Below are 19,571 nucleotides of genomic sequence, written 5' to 3' on the forward strand. Positions count from 1 at the left end.
GGCAAACGTACAAAATCAGCAGGGGATCAAATACTTTTTTCCCTCACTGTATAGGCCAAGGACTAGATAGTGTATTTTTACCTGGAGTTTTTCCTTATTGTAGGATACTATTTCTACCACTTTTAGTCTTAATCTTTGGTTGTTAACTACACTACTCACTCTGTTTAGCACATGGCCTCACATGTGACTCCTTAAAGAGATGGGTGGGGCTAAGGCTTATTAAGAGGATGTGAACGATGCTGAATGTGTGTAGACAAAGAGGTGCTCTCCAGTAGGTGTTACAAGTTCATCAACTTTCAAAGCAGAATTACTTGTCCATTGTTCCTCAACTACAGTTTATGATATACCATTTTCTAGCTCTGAGTCTCTACTTTTATCCAATGTAAAAAAAAACACAATTTCAAATTTTGCTACATAAGCCCAAATCGAGGCATTAAGTCAGGTTTTCAATTCAGGCTGTAACAACAAAATGTGGAAAATTCAAGGGGTGTGAATACTTTCTGACATTGTTTGTTCTAAAATGTCTTAATTCCTTTATTTAAATGTTTTTGATTTGCGTGTATTGTTATGTATTACTGCACTGACCATAAGCATTTCACTATACCTATGATAACATCTGCTAAATACGTGTACGTGACTGATAAAACTGTTTTATTTGATAAAGGGTGAAAACAAAGAGTCTTGCTAACACCAGCCTGTCTACATCCTTAACTATGTAGTCACTTTGGTCACACCTCTGCCAGGCTAGAAAACAAAAGCTCCAAGATAAAAACCTAGTGACATCTTTTGCAAGAAGAGTAAATATTTGTTGGCAGAGTTAACTTCTATGGGCTACGTGCGGGACACAGCCAGTGAAATATCAGGGCGGCAAATTCAAAACAACAAAATGTCATAAATCAAATTTCTCAAACATACAACTATTTTACACCATTTTAAAGATACACTTCTCCTTGATGTAACCACATTGTCCGATTTCAAAAAGGCTTTGCAGTGAAAGTAAAACATTAGATTATGTTAGGAGAGTACATAGACAAAAATAATCACACAGCCATTTTCCAAGCAAGGACATGTGTCACAAAAACCTAAAACACAGCTAAATGAAGCACTAACCTTTGATGATCTTCATCAGATAACACTCCTAGGCCATTATGTTACACAATACATGTATGTTTTGTTCGATAAAGTTCATATTTATATCCAAAAACAGCATTTTACATTGGCGCGTGATGTTCAAAAAATGTATTCCCACCAAAACTACCGGTGAATGTGCATATCAATTTACAAAAATACTCATCATAAACGTTGACAAAATATATAACAATTATTTAAAGAATTATAGATAGACTACTCCTGGATGCAACCGCTGTGTCAGATTTTAAAATAGCTTTACGGAGAAAGCACATTTTTCAATATTCTGAGTACATAGCTTGCCATCACAGCAAGCTATACAGACACCCGCCAAGTTCGGGGTCACCTAAACTCTGAATTAGTATTATAAATATTCTCTTACCTTTGCTGATCTTCATCAGAATGCACTCCCAGGACAGCTACTTCCACAAGGAATGTTGTTTTTGTTCGAAATAATCCATATTTATGTCCAAATACCTCCGTTTTGTTCGTGCGTTCAGAGCACTATCCAAAGGCATAACGCGCGAGCCCAGTACCAGAGACGAAAAGTCAAAATGTTCCATTACGGTACTTAGAAGCATGTCAAAAGCTGTTTAAAATCAATCGTTATGGTATTTTTTATGTAAAATTGCGATAATATTCCAACCGGACAATAGCGTATTCATTCAAGAAGAAAAAGAAGGAACGGCGTGCTTGCGGGATCTCGCATATCCAATCCGTTTGTCTCCAGGCAGTCCACTCAGTGACTGAGCTCCTATATTCTGCCCAGTGACAGGAGAATGCTGAAATAACTTTCTGAAGGCTGTTGACAGCCAATGGAAGCTTTAGGAAGTGCAACGTCACCAAACAGACACTGTAGTTTCGATAGAGAATCAAAAGAAGAACTACAATTCTCAGACTTTCCACTTCCTGCTTGGATTTTTCTCAGGTTTTTGCCTGCCATATGAGTTCTGTTATACTCACAGACACCATTCAAACAGTTTTAGAAACTTCCGAGGGTTATCTATCCAAATCTACTAATAATGCAGATATTCTAGTTTCTGGGCCAGAGTAATAACCAGTTTAATTTGGGTACGTTTTTCATCCGGCCGTGAAAATACTGTCCCCTACACCTCAACAGGTTTTAAACTAATTAGATGGAGCTCAGATTAGTTTTGGTTGGTGTGTGATGCCATCAGATCCATCTGATGTGTTCTAAACACCCTGGACACCGTCGGGAGAGGTTTCGGAATAATTACTATTGAAATGGCGACAGACGGCCCCGATTCTGCCTATAAGGTTCCACCCCTTTTTTCACTTTTTGCCTAAAATGACATACCCAAATCTAACTGCCTGTAACTCAAGCCCTGAAGCAAGGACATGCATATTCCATTTGAAAGGAAACACTTTGTAGTTTGTGGAAAGGAATGAAGGAGAATATAACACAATACATCTGGTAGAAGATAATACAAACAAAAAACCAAACATTCTTTTGTAATGTTTTTGTACCATCTTTGAAATGCAAGAGAAAGGCCATAATGTATTATTCCAGCCCAGCTGCAATTTAGATTTTGGCCACCAGATGGCAGCAGCGTATGTGCAAGGTTTTAGACTGATCCAATGAACCATTGCATTTATGGTCAAAATGTTATATCAAGGCTGCCCAAATGTGCCTAATTTGTTTATTAACCTCTCTAGGGTCGGCGGGACGAAATCGTCCCACCTACTCAACAGCCAGTTGAATCCCGTGGCGCGTTATTCAAATACCTTAGAAATGCTATTACTTCAATTTCTCAAACATATGACTATTTTACACCATTTTAAAGAGAAGACTCTCGTTAATCTAACCACACTGTCCGATTTCAAAAAGGCTTTACAACGAAAGCAAAACATTAGATTATGTCAGCAGAGTACCAGCCAGAAATAATCAGACACCCATTTTTCAAGCTAGCATATAATGTCACATAAACCCAAACCACAGCTAAATGCAGCACTAACCTTTGATGATCTTCATCAGATGACAACCCTAGGACATTATGTTATACAATACATGCATGTTTTGTTCAATCAAGTTAATATTTATATCAAAAAACTGCTTTTTACATTAGCATGTGACGTTCAGAACTAGCATACTAGCAAACTTCCGGTGAATTTACAAAATTACTCACGATAAACGTTCACAAAAAACATAACAATTATTTTAAGAATTATAGATACAGAACTCCTCTATGCACTCGCTATGTCCGATTTTAAAATAGCTTTTCGGTGAAAGCACATTTTGCAATATTCTGAGTAGATAGCCCGGCATCACAGGGCTAGCTATTTAGACACCCACCAAGTTTAGCCCTGACCAAAGTCAGATTTACTATAAGAAAAATGTTATTACCTTTGCTGTTCTTCGTCAGAATGCACTCCCAGGACTTCTACTTCAATAACAAATGTTGGTTTGGTTCAAAATAATCCATAGTTATGTTCAAATATCCTCTGTTTTGTTCGTGCGTTCAAGACACTATCCAAATGGTAAAGAAGGGTGACGCGCACGACGCATTTCGTGACAAAAAAAATCGAAATATTCCATTACCGTACTTCGAAGCATGTCAACCGCTGTTTAAAATCAAATTTTATGCAATTTTTCTCGTAAAAAAGCGATAATATTCCGACCGGGAAAGCGTGTTTACGTTCAAAGAGAGAAAAAGTAAAAACATGGGATCCCCTCGTGCACGCGCCTGAGTCTCATAGTACTCTGACCGGCCACTATCCAAACGCGCTAATGTTTTTCAGCCAGAGGCTGGAATTACATCATTCAGCTTTTTCCCGGGTTCTGAGAGCCTATGGGAGCCGTAGGAAGTGTCACGTTACAGCAAAGATCCTCAGTTTTCAATAAACAGAGCCAAGAAGAACAAGAACTTGTCAGACAGGCCACTTCCTGTAAGGAATCTTCTCAGGTTTTTGCCTGCCATATGAGTTCTGTTATACTCACAGACACCATTCAAACAGTTTTAGAAACTTTAGGGTGTTTTCTATACAAAGCCAAAAATTATATGCATATTCTAGTTCCTGGGCAGTAGTAATAACCAGATTAAATCGGGTACGTTTTTATCCGGCCGTGTAAATACTGCCCCCTAGCCCTAACAGGTTAACTTCCTTTGGCACAGGGACTATGGTGGTCTGCTTGAAACATGTAGGTATTACAGACATGGTCAGGGAGAGGTTGAAAATGTCAGTGAAGATACTTGCCAGTTGGTCCGCGCATCCTCTGCGTCCATGTCCTGGTAATCTGTCTGGCCCCACGGCCTTGTGAATGTTGACCTGTTTAAAGATCTTGCTCACATCGGCTACGGAGAGCGTGGTCACACAGTCATCCGGAGCAGCCTGTTCTCTCATGCATGCTTCAGTGTTGCTTGCTTCAAAGTGAGCATAAAGGTAGTATACTCCTCAATGTCATTGGATGAATCCCAGAACATATTCCAGTCTGTGCTAGCAAAACAGTCCTGTAGTGTAGCATCCGCGTCATCTGACCACTTCCATATTGAGCGAGTCACTGGTACTTCCTGCTTTAGTTTTTACTTGTAAGCAGGAATCAGGAGGATAGAATTATGGTCAGATTTGCAAAATGGAGGGCGAGGGAGAGCTTTGTATGAGTCACTGTGTGTGGAGTAAAGGTGGTCTAGAGCATGTTTTCCGCTAGTTACACATTTGACATGCTGGTAGAAATGAGGTAAAATGGATTTAAGTTTGCCTGCATTAAAGTCTCCGGCCACTAGGAGCGCAGCTTCTGGATGAGCATTTTCTTGTTAACTTATTGCCTCTGAGTGTGGTCTTAGTGCCAGCATCGGTTTGTGGTATTGGTAGATAGTGTGGTCCAAAGTTTATCATGCGGTACTCTACCTCAGACGAGTAATACCTCGAGACTTCCTTAATATTAGACATTGTGCACCAGCTGTTATTGACAAATAGACACACACCACCACTCCTAGTCTTACCGGACGTAGTTGTTCTTTCCTGCAGATGCATGGAAAACCCAGTCAACTGTATATTATCCGTGTCGTCGTTCAGCAACGGCTCAGTGAAACTTAAGCTATTACAGTTTTAATGTCCCATTGGTAGGATAGTCTCGAACGGAGCTCATTCAGTTTATTCTCCTGTGATTGCACATTGGCCAATAGAATGGATGGTAGAGACGGGTTACCCACTCACCAATTAATTCTCACAAGGCACCCCGATCTCTGCCCCCTGTACCTCCGTCTTTTCTTCATGCGAATAACGGGGATTTGGCTGGTTTCGGAGAAACAGTATATCCTTTGTTTCGGACTCATTAAAGAAAAAATCTTTGTCCAGTTCGAGGTGAGTATTCACGGTTCTGATATCCAGAAACTCTTTTCTGTCATAAGAGACGGCAGCAGCAACATTATGTACAAATCAAGTGGGTTGACGTGCAGGTACCGCTAATAAGAAAATAAGGGGTGTTGGGCAAATACAACTAACTAATAGTTCAGGGCTGCTGAAACTGCTAACAAAGGGCTGGCCTTTTTAATAATACCCCTAGTCTATGTTTTGGTTTTTTTGCATTGGATGCATCTCAATCCACCGCATCCGGTGATGTCGCACATCTGCAGTGAAAATGTGATAGAGCTAGAGCGCTGTTTGTCAGACCATGAGACATCCTGAAAATCGGTCTTCTCACAAAATCATCTGTAGCATCCTAACTATTATGACCCACCTGTGGAAAGATGAGGCTCACATGAACACAATGGTTTTCTCCATTTTGCTCTACGACCCCCACAATTGTCTTGGGACTCATTTTATAGTCCTTGTTGGTATTAGATAGAATGCCCACTAGTGAGGAAAACAACCGGTGGTTCCCTAAGTTACCCCATTGGCTCAGAGCAAAAACATGACCCCATTCAAATGCAGTTTTCTTTTTGTCTGCTTGTTTTAATCAATTACAAAACTACATTTAAGAAAAGCACATGTCTAAAGATTACTGCTCCAAAGCGTTCTCACTACTTAGAAAAACGTAATATTGTAGGGCTTCCCTCATGCCCCTTTTCATGACAGGGCAAGCAGAAACTTGGGTGAGTGCTAGCTACCGACAGGAACATTAAGTTAGCCAAGACCAACAACAAAACAAATAGACAACACAGATACAAGTAGTGAGTGGAGTATACTAACAAGTTAAATGGATTATTTGTGATAAAATGTTTTCCACACAAATACCTACTTGTAGCCTACTTGGCCACCGTGTCCCCACATTTCTACTCCCATGCCAAAGATTTTTGACCTGGTTCCACAGCAGCTTTGGCATGTTTTGTTATCCTGTATAACAAAATAGACTTTTACAATGGTGGTCCATTGGAAAGAATGTTTGCTTTCCCCAATATGTGGGCGCGGTGGGGGGAATTACTTATTATTACGTGATTATCGACTCCGAATAGCCTAAATACAAATATAGACTCCGAGTGTTGCGTGACGATACCGTAACAACCACGTGACGCAACATGGCAACGTAAACGCGATTGGTCGACAGTCTTTGTTCAATGTCCAATGGGATTTCTATCTCCTCTTTTATGTGATATCTCTGGCCTTTACCCCTCAAACGCTCCCTGTGCCAAACATGGCTTGCGCTTAAGGGAGCTGCATCCCGGGATATGTAGTCAGTCATTTAGCGACATAGCTCCAATTCCAAATGCTTTACCCATCAAAACACAACAAGGACCATGATGCTGCTCGAAATTGCGCATGGGATATCAGACAGCCGATAACTCGTCTATTATGCTACTTCGCTGAAATAAAAAGGTACCAGAAAACTGCGAGCGAACAACCATTGGAGCCACTTGAGAAAGTAATAAAGTAAAATATGTACTTTTTCCTGATTTGTATAATTTAAGGGATGGGATGCATATCGAAGTGTTTCTCAAATACACTCAATCCATAGGTTGCTTTCTGAGTCAGCCTGCCCGCTCGGCGCCTTGATTGAAACAATGCATACAAAGCTTAGTTAGCGAGGATTTGTTAGGCTAGTAGTTAACCTTAGCTAACGCTACATTTGTCGTATGCAAAGTTGAAAGGGTAACCTAGTTATCGTTTCATATTATTTTCAGCGCTTCTACAACGCACTGGTCAGCATTTTAGTTGTACTTCACATGAACTAGTGTGTAAGTTAGCTATTTGCATTGCGTGCACATTTAGCATTTTGCCTATTGAAAGGCTAGTTACTGTAGCAAACAGCTATAGCATCCCCCTGCCCGCCATCTTTTTAAAGGAATAGATGTGATGCACAATCATATGCACCCGGTCGCTAAATTGTAAATGGCTACTATTTTGTGAAATAAAGGGTGTACGCCCAGTCGAGTAACTAGCTAATCTGTCTACATTTAGCCATATGGATTTGTGATTGCTAAACGTGCCAGATTTTGGCGTAGTTCATTATCCTACAATGTGTACTTTTGTGACTTGATCACTGCATCATTGCTGTTGCCCAGCGAAATGCTCACTTCTTTGCCCCTGTTAGCAATTCTAAGTGGTCTGTGTAGGCTATATTACTTTGGCTACATGTATGTGTACTCACATTTTAGATTCATTTGACTTTTAGTTTATTAGAATTTAGCCACCACTCCATAGCTCAGTCATTCTCATAAAATATTAGCCCAATTGACTCGAGATTTGACTACTGTCTGTGAGGATGGCATCTGAAGGTTTCATATTTTCTGAACAGCACTTTAATTTTCTAACTCCAATATTTGACTATTTTGTTTGGCAGGGCACATACACTCAGGTGGTGATGGGATGTGTGTACTGCTGGAGGAATAATGAGCTGAAAGAGGAGCAAAGTATCCATTGAAAACACTAGACTCAGACGTTTTGTAGAACAGGGAAGAAGTGCTCTCCTGTTGCCAGTATGTCGGCTGTTCCTGCGTCCGCCCCGGCACTTGTCAATCCCTCGCCACCAGAGTTCACCAACCCCAACAAGCCTGGCCGGAAAACAAACCAACTACAGTACATGCAGAACGTTGTGGTGAAGACTCTATGGAAGCATCAGTTTGCGTGGCCCTTTTACACACCTGTGGATGCCATCAAATTATGTCTCGCCGTAAGTCAATTCCACACTCAGTAGTTTTCTCTCTGTTATTGGTAGTCAGTATGGGGTACTAAAAGCAGAGCCTTAATGCTAGAATCCTTAATTGAAACAATAACAAAGTGTGGACCCCGCCTCTGTTTTGGTAAAAAGCTGAGGGATGGACCTGGAGAAATGTAACCACTCTCAAATTCATAGATGGAGCTATGGATTCAAGGACTGACCATCCATAATATCAAATGCATAGTTTTAACCATGTTTTGAGGCTACAATGTTTGTTTACATTTAACAAACGTTGTGTAACAGGCTTATATATTGGGTTCTGATGGGGTATGACAGTTGAACTATGCTCATGAGACATTCCTAAGTTATATTCTCCAAGAATCAGTGGGTATATGTCATTAATGTCTAAGTCTAAAATGTATGTAGTAACAAAGGATTCTAGCTTGAACAATATTTTGCTCTGGGTAAAAGTAAGCTGTTGCACTTTAATATATACACTGTGTGGATGTGTGTACATTTTGGTGTGGTTCCTAACTAACCCTAACCCCTCATTGTTGAACAATCATAATCTTAAAATGTTTTCTTTATTTCCTGGCTGTTATGTTATTGCTCATTCATAGTGAATTCTACTTCCCTCTTGATGCTGTCATACAGGACTATCATAAAGTTATCAAGAGCCCAATGGACATGGGAACAATAAAGAAGAGGCTAGAGAATAACTACTACTGGAGTGCCAGCGAGTGTATGCAGGACTTCAATACAATGTTTACCAACTGTTATATCTACAACAAGGTAAATTCTCCTTTGCCATTCATAAAAATTTCGATGTGAAAAACAACAAGGTACACACTCAACAAGTAGTTCAAAGAGCTTATTTCCTTTAGCAGTTTTGTTCACTGGATCATATACAGATGTTTACACACACAGATGGTTTTTCAGTGACATTGATGAAGGCTTTTGAACTGTATTTTGACTCATTACGAGGAGGATGTATTTACACTTCCTCTAGTCAGTCTAGAGGTGCCCCGTAGGCATTTTTGATAGCTGTGATGATTTTGATCAAGCAAACCATCTGACCTTGTTCACCTTAATCTTGACCCATAACTCATCCTTTCTTGTGTTCCCACAGCCTACAGATGACATTGTGCTGATGGCCCAAGCTCTAGAGAAGATATTCTTACAGAAAGTGGCCCAAATGCCTCAGGAGGAGGTGGAGCTGCTACCACCGGCGCCCAAAGTCAAAGCAGCCCGCAAACCAGGAGGGCCCGTTAGTGCAGGCAAGTCCAGCCTTTCACAGTTGATAGGGACTCATGCGCTGAGGAAATGTCTGTCATTTACACATTTTTGCTTCCATCATCTTTCTTGCAGAGAGCCAAGCACAGGGTGAGTCGACGGATTCACCCCCATCTTCTTACCCTAGCTCCCCTCCACTTCTGTCTCAGACTCCTGTCATAGCAGCCACGCCAGTGCCAACCATTACATCTGTTACCCCTGTCCGAGCTGTGCCTACCGCTACCTCCATGATGGCTGTGGTTCCAACGGCACAGCCAGTCATCAAAGTAAGTCCCAGAGAGACCGGCCGCTCTAGGGGGTCTTTTCATTTAGCTCTACAGTCTAATGGTGGATTCTTGTGGGGAGCGCATTTTACAGTTCTACTCGTCAAAATGTTGTCTTAGGATATAAGTTATTAGAAATCTGAGAGAATTTCTAATATGCCATATCTTGATGAAGAGAATCAGGCTACTTATATATTTGCGTTTGGCCATTGTCATTTCCACAGAAAAAGGGGGTCAAGCGGAAAGCAGACACAACAACTCCCACCACCTCAGCAATCTCGGCCAGTAGAAGTGACTCCCCTACCCAGCTCCTAGAATCCAAACAGGAGAATGTCTTGTCCAGGCGGGAGAGCACAGTGCGGTCCGTCAAGCCTCCCAAAAAGGACACAGAGGATGGAGAGGCGCCACTGCTCAGTGGCAAGAAAGGCAAGCTCGGCGAGCAGCTGAAGCACTGCGAAGTCATCCTGAAGGAGATGCTGTCCAAGAAGTACACGGCCCACGCTTGGCCTTTCTACAAGCCTGTAGACGCAGAAGCGCTAGAACTACATGACTACCATGAAATCATCAAACACCCCATGGACCTGAGCACTGTCAAAGTAGGTTCCCTATTCACTCCCTCGACTCACTACTAACTCTTCTAAATTACCCTCCGAAGCCTGGCTGTTTACTTGGTGGAGGAAAATAATTTGACCAATGTTTTTATTTGGTGGTTAAGAATAGTTCAAATGGAACTATCCCTCAACAACAGTCACTGCTCAGGGGAGGACAATTACATCTGTTTTGCTAATATATTTGTTTACAGTTTTATAAAGATCTCTATCTCAGTAATAAAGCTCTGACTGTTTGCTCTGTATCCACAGAAAAAAATGGACAGTCGAGATTACCAAGATGCCCAAAGTTTTGCGACAGACGTCCGGTTAATGTTTTCAAATTGCTACAAGTACAACCCCCCCGACCACGAGGTTGTTGCAATGGCCAGGAAGCTCCAGGTAGGATAAGATTAATCAGATATCCACACCACCTCATTGGAGGGTTGTCGGTTGAACTACCCCTTGTCTTGTGTTTCTCAGGATGTGTTTGAGATGCGATTTGCCAAGATGCCGGACGAGCCCATCGAAGCCACCCAGCTCTCCACCATGCCGGTGGTAAGCAAGAGTACAGAGAGCAGTGAGAGCAGCGGCAACACCTCCAGTACGGAGAGCTCCGACTCAGAGGAGGAGCGGGCCACGCGGCTCGCCGAACTGCAGGAACAGGTGGGTTCGGAACAGGTGGGTTCTCACAACCAAGGACCAAGATCCAAAACCCATGGATGGATGAACAGGGAGATGCCCCCCTCATGCCCCACTTCAGATTTAGACCGCTAACCCTTAAAAATCAAAGCCACTCCACGATGTTCAGAGATAATTTTAAGCCAGCCATCCAGAGTAAAAGTGACATAGTTAACCCTCTGCCGCTACAAATGCTGCAATAAACTGTTAGAATAACTTGGTATTATGGCTTGCATGCTGTAACTGTAGAGCTCACATTTTTAGAGCAATGTTTTACATTTCATTCATACCAATGGTGACAGTGTTTAGCTCTAATGAAATAGTTTGTTGTGCTACTAGAATGTTAACATGATCTTTGGAGTTTTCTATCTTTGTCCCCTGATTTCCCCTTTGGCTTTCTTACCAGCAAATCACTGTGGAGCACCCCAATGGTAACAGGGCGGGGGGAAAAAACGGGTGTGCCAAACATTTTCAGGTGATTTATCTCTTACTTCCCCGTCCCCACAAAACGTTTTATTTTTGTATTGCACCTTGTTGAAAGAGCGGTAGAGGGTTACATGTGGGGATGAGAACTATTAAACAGGTTGTAAGTGTGCTAAAGGTCTTTCCCTCAGTCGTCAGCTTGCTCTTTGACATGTAGACCTAGATATTCCTTTTTAAAGCTTTTTGTAAGATGCATGTAGTTACTTTTTCTCCCATTGTCGCATTCTTTTAGTGGTTTAAAAATGGGAAATGTTAGTTTTCATGGTGGTGACAGTGTTTGCTGGTGATGTTAGTGTTTTTTTGATGATTCTGGCAATGATTTCAAATGCTTTTGTTGCATTGTAGGTTCAGTATTTCTTCCTTTTTTCAAGTTGAATAACTCCTAAAGAACAATGTTTTTGTGCTGAAGACAAGGAAGTGTCACTGAGAGCGTTCACAATTCTATGTTATCGTTTTCTTTTTCTGTTTTATATTACTTGTTTCTTCAAAAAGCAATCAGTCAGTGCATCACTTTGGGAGTCAGCATTTGCTTATTGTTTTAAAGTTTTCGGTAGACAGCTACAGTCCAGGCTGGTGGCCCAGTGTGCTTCTCTGACAGCGTTTTTCCAGAGGCCAATGGGAAATTATTTTTAAAAAAGAGACTCCTCTTTTCCTTGCCAGTATAGTACTGTTTTTCTGAGATCAATGACTGTACACTATTTACACACACACTCTTGATTGTTTCCTCTATGAATATTCTGAGCTTTCATTTGAGAATATATGTAGAAATATGAGTAGTGTATAGTTAATTAATGCACATACAATACATGAATAAGGTAACTTGAGGATGATTTAAGATGCAGCAACCCTTTAAAGTGAAGTCAATGAAGCAAACACATGAATTGGCTAGAAAATGAGACCCCTTCAAAGTCAATGGAAAATAAAACGTTCCTCCTAGGGCTAATATATAACTAATATAACTGTCATAATTGTGACATAATGGTCCAAGACATTTTCTGCAACAGGTTACACATACCTACATCCCACAATAGCTAACCCTTGATGCCTGTATTTTTCCATCACTTCCAGTACCTTGTCCCAGTCTCTGCATCCACTTCACCCTATATAAACCAACTTCTGGGCTCATCGGTGACTCTTTATTCTGCTTCTCTCCTCAGCTGAAGGCCGTTCACGAACAGCTGGCTGTTCTGTCGCAGGCCCCAGTAAGTAAACCAAAGAAAATGGAGAAAAAGCAAAAAGAGAAGAAGAAAGAGAAGGACAAAGACAAAGCCAACAAGGGGAAGGCTGATGACGAGAAGAAGCCCAAGTCAGCACAGCAAACCAAGCCAGCTAATCAGAAGAAGGCTCCAGCCCGGAAACCAAACCGCACGGGGACGGCTACCAGGTACTACTGCCCAGTCTTATCATACAGTGCCTTGAGAAAGTATTCACACCCCTTGACTTTTTCCAAATGTTGTTGTGTTACAGCCTGAATTTAAACGTTTGTGTCACTGGCCTACACACAATACTGGAATTACGTTTTTAGAAATTAAAAATGAAAAGCTGAAATATCTTGAGTCAATAATTATTTCAACCCTTTGTTATGGCAAGCCTACCGTAATTTCCGGACTATTAAGCGCTCCTGAATATAAGCCGCACCCACTGAATTTAAAAATATATATTATTTTGAACATAAATAAGCTGCACATGTCTATAAGCCGCAGGTGCCTACCGGTACATTGAAACAAATTAACTTTACACAGGCTTTAACGAAACACGGCTTGTAACAAAAATAAATAGGCTTTAACGAAACACGACTTGTAACAAAAATAAATAGGCTTTAACGAAACACGGCTTGTAACAAAATATAAAAAATTAGCAGTAAGCTTTAGTTGTCTTTTTGCACTGAGTCAGTTCCTCACGCTGCTGTTTCCAACGTCTTATCATCGACTCATTAAGAACAAGCTCCCGTGCAGCAGCTCTATTTCCTTTTCCAACAGCCAGATCAATCGCCTTCAACTTGAAAGCTGCATCATATGCATTTCTCTGTGTCTTTGCCATGATGAGGGTGACAAAATGACTACCGTAATCAGAATGATGGGAAATTTGAGAGCGCTCGATTTAATCTAAACAGTAAACAAAAAAGTTGTTTGACCGTAACCCGTTCGGCAATTTCATTGGTCTAATGAAAGCTTCATGCCGCCAAAAAACTGAGCACGTCACAGAATGTGTTTTTTGGAAGAAAAAAAAGCGGGAAAAATCCATATATTAGCCGCGTCATTGTTTAAGCCGCAAGGTTCAAAGCCTGGGAAAAAGTTGCGGCTTATACTCCGGAATTTACGGTAAATAAGTTCAGGAGTAAAAATTCACTCTGTGCAATAGTGTTTAACATAATTTTTGAATGACTACCTAATCTCTGTACCCCACACATACAATTATCTGTAAGGTTCCTCAGTCGAGGAGTGAATTTCATACACAGATTTAACCACAAAGGCCAATGCCTCGCAAAGGGCACCTATTGGTAGTCAGCTATGGAGTTTAATGACTGTGATAGGAGAAAACTGAGGATGGATCAACAACATTGTAGTTACTCCACAATAATAACCTAAAATGACAAAGTGAAAAGAAGGAAGCCTGTACAGACCAAAAAATATTCCAAAACATGCATCCGATTTGCATAAAGGCACTAAAGTAAAACTGCAAAATAATTGGCAAAGAAATGTACTTTGTCTTGAATACAAAGTGTTATGTTGGGGGCCAATCCAACACAACACATCACTGAGTACCACTGTTCATATTTTCAAGCAGGTGGCTGCACCATGGTATGGGTATGATCGTCATCGGCAAGGTCTAGGGAGTTTCTTGAGGGGATAAAAATAAACGGAATAGAGCTAAGCACAGGCAAAATCCTAGAGGATAACCTGGTGTTCAGTCTGCTTTCCAACAGACACTGGGAGACATTCACCTTTCAGCCGGACAATAGTCTAAAACACAAGGCCAAATACACTGGAGTTGCTTACCAAGACGACAATGAATGTTCCTGAGTTGCCTAGTTCGTTTTGACTTAGAATAATTTAACATGTATCGACTCGGGTGTGAATACTTATGTAAATGAGACTTTTGTATTTCATTTTCAATACATTTGCTACAAATTCTAAAAACATGGTTTCACGTCATCTTTATGCTGCGTTGTGTGTAAAAAAAAATATCTAATACATTTTGAATTCAGGCTGTAACACAACAAAATGTGGAATAAGTCAAGGGGTATGAATACTATCTGAAGGCACTGTATCCGTTTCGTAATTTGTCACAATTAATTTGCTCAATACTGCAGGGAACGTGAACTTTTGGATGAATCATAATTACCCATGCCACTTGTTGTAACAGTGTTACGCTCTGCTGTGTTACACTTTCCCCTTGTAGTCTGATCCAGACGTGTCCGTCTGTCACAAATCATCTGTACTTTAAACTTCTCTCAGTGCTAATTTGAGCATCCTGAGAGAGGCAAAACCCGTAGGCCTATCAAAGATCTGACCAAAACATTTTCAGGCAACCGAAGAAAGGGACCAAGGTGGTGGCGGCAAACAACGAGTCTGAAGAGGAGCCGTCCCTTCCCATGTCATACGACGAGAAGCGCCAGCTCAGCCTGGACATCAACCGTCTTCCGGGTGAGAAGTTGGGCAGGGTGGTCCACATCATCCAGGCCCGGGAGCCTTCGCTGCGTGACTCCAATCCGGACGAGATAGAGATAGACTTTGAGACACTCAAACCCTCTACTCTTCGTGAGCTCGAACGATACGTCAAGTCCTGTTTGCAAAAAAAACAGCGGAAACTTTTACGTAAGTTGTGAGCTATTACTCTTGTTGTTTTTACAGATGCCCTTCTCCAGTCGCTAATGGTTACCTGGTTCTTCAGGGGTAAACCTCTCTTTTCTCTGCCTGTTTACTAAATGCTCTCAAGCTCCCTTGCGTTTGTTCCCCCTCTTTTTAACACTGATGTTGCTCACCCTCCCACCCTTCGCGCAATTGCTTTTTGGTATTTTATTAGGATCCCCATTAGCTGTTGTGAAATCATCAGCTATTCTTCCTGGGGTCCACATGAAACATGACATGTTACAGAACATAAATAGACAAGTAAAGCACGAGGACAGAACTACATGAATTTAGAAACGACTCACACAGCCTACATTTCAATACATATACACAAAATATCTAGGTGAAATAGGGAAGAGGCGTAGTGCCGTAGGTAGTGGTGAACGGGTCAACTGTTTGTTCACCCGCCCGCAATTGCAAATAACCCATCCACAACCGCTCGACTATATGCGATAAAGTGAAACTCTGAGGCCTGCACCCAACCCTAACCCGTAAATATAGAAAATGTCAGACTGTAGAACAAGTTTTTGAGTGTGTGTGCAGGATTTTGTTTTGCCTGATTTAGATATGTTTCTGCTTATAATATCCAACATTTTGGTAGGCTATTTGTTAGTCAACTTGTCTATAATTAGATATTATGTAGCTTCTCTTTTGTCATTATGTGTTTCCCTAAAATATACCCTTGCTCAACAGAATAGTGTAATAGCTTGATAGAATGAATGCTTCAATCTAGTTGACATCGGTAAAGTTCTCTGTCGTCTTTCGCAGAGCAAAGACCTTTCGGGACTGGGGAGAAAATACAATGCGATACAGTAAAAAAAAAAAACATAAGACTTTCTGTGAAAAATGTCCAAATGACATCAGTTTGACCAGTTGTAAGGAAAAAGAATACTGTGAAAACGACCCAACGTGTTTCAGTTCGGCTTCAATGCATAATTTATGTGGTTGAAATTAGCCAATCGTCATACTTGATTAAAGTAAAGATAACTTAATAGAAAATGACTCAAGTAAAAGTTGAAAGTCACCAAGTGAAATTCTACTTGTTTAAAAGATTTTATTTAAAATATACTTAAGTATCAAAAGTAAAAGTATAAATAATAAAAAAATCCTTATTAAGCAAACCAGACAGCACCATTTTCTTGTTTCTTTAATTGTATTCATTTACAGATAGCCAGGGGAACACTCCAACACTCAGACATCATTTACAAACAAAGCATGTGTGCTATGAGTCAGCCAGATCAGGGGCAATAGGGTTGACCAGGGATGTTCTCTTAATAAGTGTGCGAATTGGACCATTTTCCTGTCATGCTAAGCATTCAAAATGTAAATAATGCTTTTGGGTGTCAGGAAAAATGTATGGAGTAAAAAGTACATTATTTTCTTTAGGAATGTATTGAAGTAAAGGTTGTCAAAATTATAAATGGTAAAGTACTGATACTTTAAAGTATTTTTGCTTAAGTACTTTACATCACCCATTGATATACTGTCTCCATTTATGATGCTTTCATGATGAAGACAGCAGCTCTAAAGATCGTATCTAACTGAACATTGCATTCTCTCAAGATGCAGAAAGATATCATATTTCTCTACTCCTGTTCCCAAGTCCAAATTTTGCGTACATTTGGTGTATAGTTTTACTGCAAGGAATGCTTAGTTCTGCAGGAGTTATAAGTAAGGCTATAGCCCTATTCGCGTTGGGACTAGTTATGTATTTATTATCACAGAATGTCCGTTAATCCAGAGGACGATTCGGACAGGATATGTATTTTCCAAACTGCACCCTGTAATTTATTTTTTATATATACACACTACCATTCAAAAGTTTGGGGTCACTTAGAAATTTCCTTGTCTTTGAAAGAAAAGCACATTTTTTTGTCCATTAAAATAACATCAAATTGATCAGAAATACAGTGTAGGCATTGTTAATGTTGTAACTCACTATTGTAGCTGGAAACGGCTTATTTTCTTAATGGACTATCTACATAGGCGTATAGAGGCCCATTATCAGCAACTGCCACTGTGTTCCAATGGCACGTTGTGTTAGCTAATCCAAGTTTATAATTTTAAAAGGCTAATTGATCATTAGAAAACCCTTTTGCAATTACGTTAGCACAGCTGAAAACTGTTGTTCTGATTTAAGGAAGCAATAAAACTGGCCTTTAAACTTGTTGAATATCTGGAGCATAAGCATTTGTGAGTTCGATTACAGGCTCAAAGTGGCTAGAAACAAAGACCTTTCTTCTGAAACTCGTCAGTCTATTCTTGTTCTGAGAAATGAAGGCGAGAAATTGCCAAGAAGCTGAAGATCTGGTACAACGCTGTGTACTACTGCTTCACAGAACAGCGCAAACTGTCTCTTACCAGAATAGAAAGAGTGGGAGGCCCAGGTGCACAACTGAGCAAGAGGACAAGTACATTAGAGTGTCAAGTTTGAGAAACAGACACCTCACAAGTCCTCAACTGGCAGCTTTATTATATAGTACCCGCAAAACACCAGTCTCAACGTCAACAGTGAAGAGGCGATGCTTGAAGCACAGCGCGGTTTATGACTTCAAGCCTATCAACTCCCGAGATTAGGCTGGCAATACTGTAGTGCCTATAAGAACATCCAATAGTCAAAGGTATATGAAATAGACATGGTATAAAGAGAAATAGTCCTATAATAACTACAACCTAAAACTTCTTAACTGGGAATATTGAAGACTCATGTTAAAAGGAACCACCAGCTTCCATATGTTCTAAGCAAGGAACTTAAACGTTAGCTTTTTTACATGGCACATATTGCACTTTTACTTTCTTCTCCAACACTTTGTTTTTGCATTATTTAAACCAAATTGAACATGTTTCATTATTTATTTGAGACTAAATAGATGTTTATTTATGTATTATATTAAGTTAAAATAAGTGTTCATTCAGTATTGTTGTAATTGTCATTATTACAAATAAATTTGAAAATCGTCCGATTAATCTGTATCGGCTTTTTTTGGTCCTCCAACAATCGGTTTGGGCGTTAAAAAAAATAATAATCGGTCGACCTCTAGTGTGTGTGTGTGTGTGTGTGTGTGTGTGTGTGTGTGTGTGTGTGTGTGTGTGTGTGTGTGTGTGTGTGTGTGTGTGTGTGTGTGTGTGTGTGTGTGTGTGTGTGTGTGTGTGTGTGTGTGTGTGTGTGTGTGTGTGTGTGTGTGTGTGTGTGTATACAGTTGAAGTCAGAAGCTTACATACACCTTAGCCAAATACATTTAAACTTAGTTTCACAATTCCTGACATTTAATCCTAGTAAAAATTCCCTGTCTTAGGTCAGTTAGGATCACCACTTTATTTTAAGAATGTGAAATGTCAGAATAATAGTCAAACATTTCAGATAGCCTTCCACAAGCGTCCTACAATAAGTTGGGTGAATTTTGGCCCATTCCTCCTTACAGAGCTGGTGTAACAGAGTCAGGTTTGTAGGCCTCCTTGCTCACACACGCTTTTTCAGTTCTGCCCACAAATCTTCTATAGGATTGAGGTCAGGGCTTGAGGTCAGGGCCACTCCAATACCCGGACTTTGTTGTCCTTAAGCCATTTTGCCACAACTTTGGAAGTATGCTTGGGGTCATTGTCCATTTGGAAGACCCATTTGCGACCAAGCTTTGACTTTCTGACTGATGTCTTGAGATATTGCTTCAATAGATCCACATAATTTCTTTCCTCAGGATGCCATCTATTTTGTGAAGTGCACCAGTCCCTCCTGCAGCAAAGCACAACATGATGCTGCCACCCCCATGCTTCACGTTTGGGATGGTGTTCTTCGACTTGCAAGCCTCCCCCTTTTTCCTCCAAACATAACGATGGTCATTATGGCCAAACAGTTCAATTTTTGTTTCATCAGACCAGAGGACATTTCTCCAAAAAGTACGATCTTTGTCCCCATGTGCAGTTGCAAACCGTAGTCTGGCTTTTTTATGACGGTTTTGGAGCAGTGGCTTCTTCCTTGCTGAGTGGCCTTTCAGGTTATGTTGATGTAGGACTCGTTTTACTGTGGATATAGATACTTTTGTACCGGTTTCCTCCAGCATCTTCACAAGATCCTTTGCTGTTCTGGGATTGATTTGCACTTCTCAAAACACCAAAAGTACGTGCATCTCTAGGAGACAGAATGTGTCTCCTTCCTGAGCGGTATGACGGCTGCGTGGTCCCATGGTGTTTAAACTTGCGTACTATTGTTTGTACAGATAAACGTGTGTAC

The 19,571-nt window shown here is 40.6% G+C and overlaps 1 protein-coding gene across 6 annotated transcripts in view; it reads left to right on the forward strand.

Moving 5' to 3' along the window:
* Positions 1-6,773: 6,773 nt before the first annotated feature.
* LOC106580204 (bromodomain-containing protein 3) overlaps positions 6,774-19,571 on the forward strand; it is a 32,269-nt gene continuing 19,471 nt past the window's right edge. Inside the window, exons 1-11 of one of the 6 annotated variants that reach the window (XM_082966158.1) lie at positions 6,774-6,957; positions 7,868-8,197; positions 8,840-8,977; positions 9,315-9,466; positions 9,558-9,744; positions 9,966-10,337; positions 10,602-10,730; positions 10,812-11,009; positions 11,416-11,484; positions 12,650-12,876; positions 15,021-15,310. In XM_082966158.1, coding sequence (XP_082822284.1) covers positions 8,006-8,197; positions 8,840-8,977; positions 9,315-9,466; positions 9,558-9,744; positions 9,966-10,337; positions 10,602-10,730; positions 10,812-11,009; positions 11,416-11,484; positions 12,650-12,876; positions 15,021-15,310 — 1,954 coding nt within the window. In that variant the 5' untranslated portion in view covers positions 6,774-6,957; positions 7,868-8,005. The remainder of the gene's footprint in view (positions 6,958-7,867; positions 8,198-8,839; positions 8,978-9,314; positions 9,467-9,557; positions 9,745-9,965; positions 10,338-10,601; positions 10,731-10,811; positions 11,010-11,415; positions 11,485-12,649; positions 12,877-15,020; positions 15,311-19,571) is intronic. The other 5 variants (XM_082966159.1, XM_082966157.1, XM_082966160.1 and 2 more) reach the window with 5 other exon arrangements.

This window comes from Salmo salar, chromosome 20 (assembly GCF_965601325.2).
Source record: "Salmo salar chromosome 20, fSalSal1, whole genome shotgun sequence".
NCBI lineage: Eukaryota > Metazoa > Chordata > Actinopteri > Salmoniformes > Salmonidae > Salmo > Salmo salar.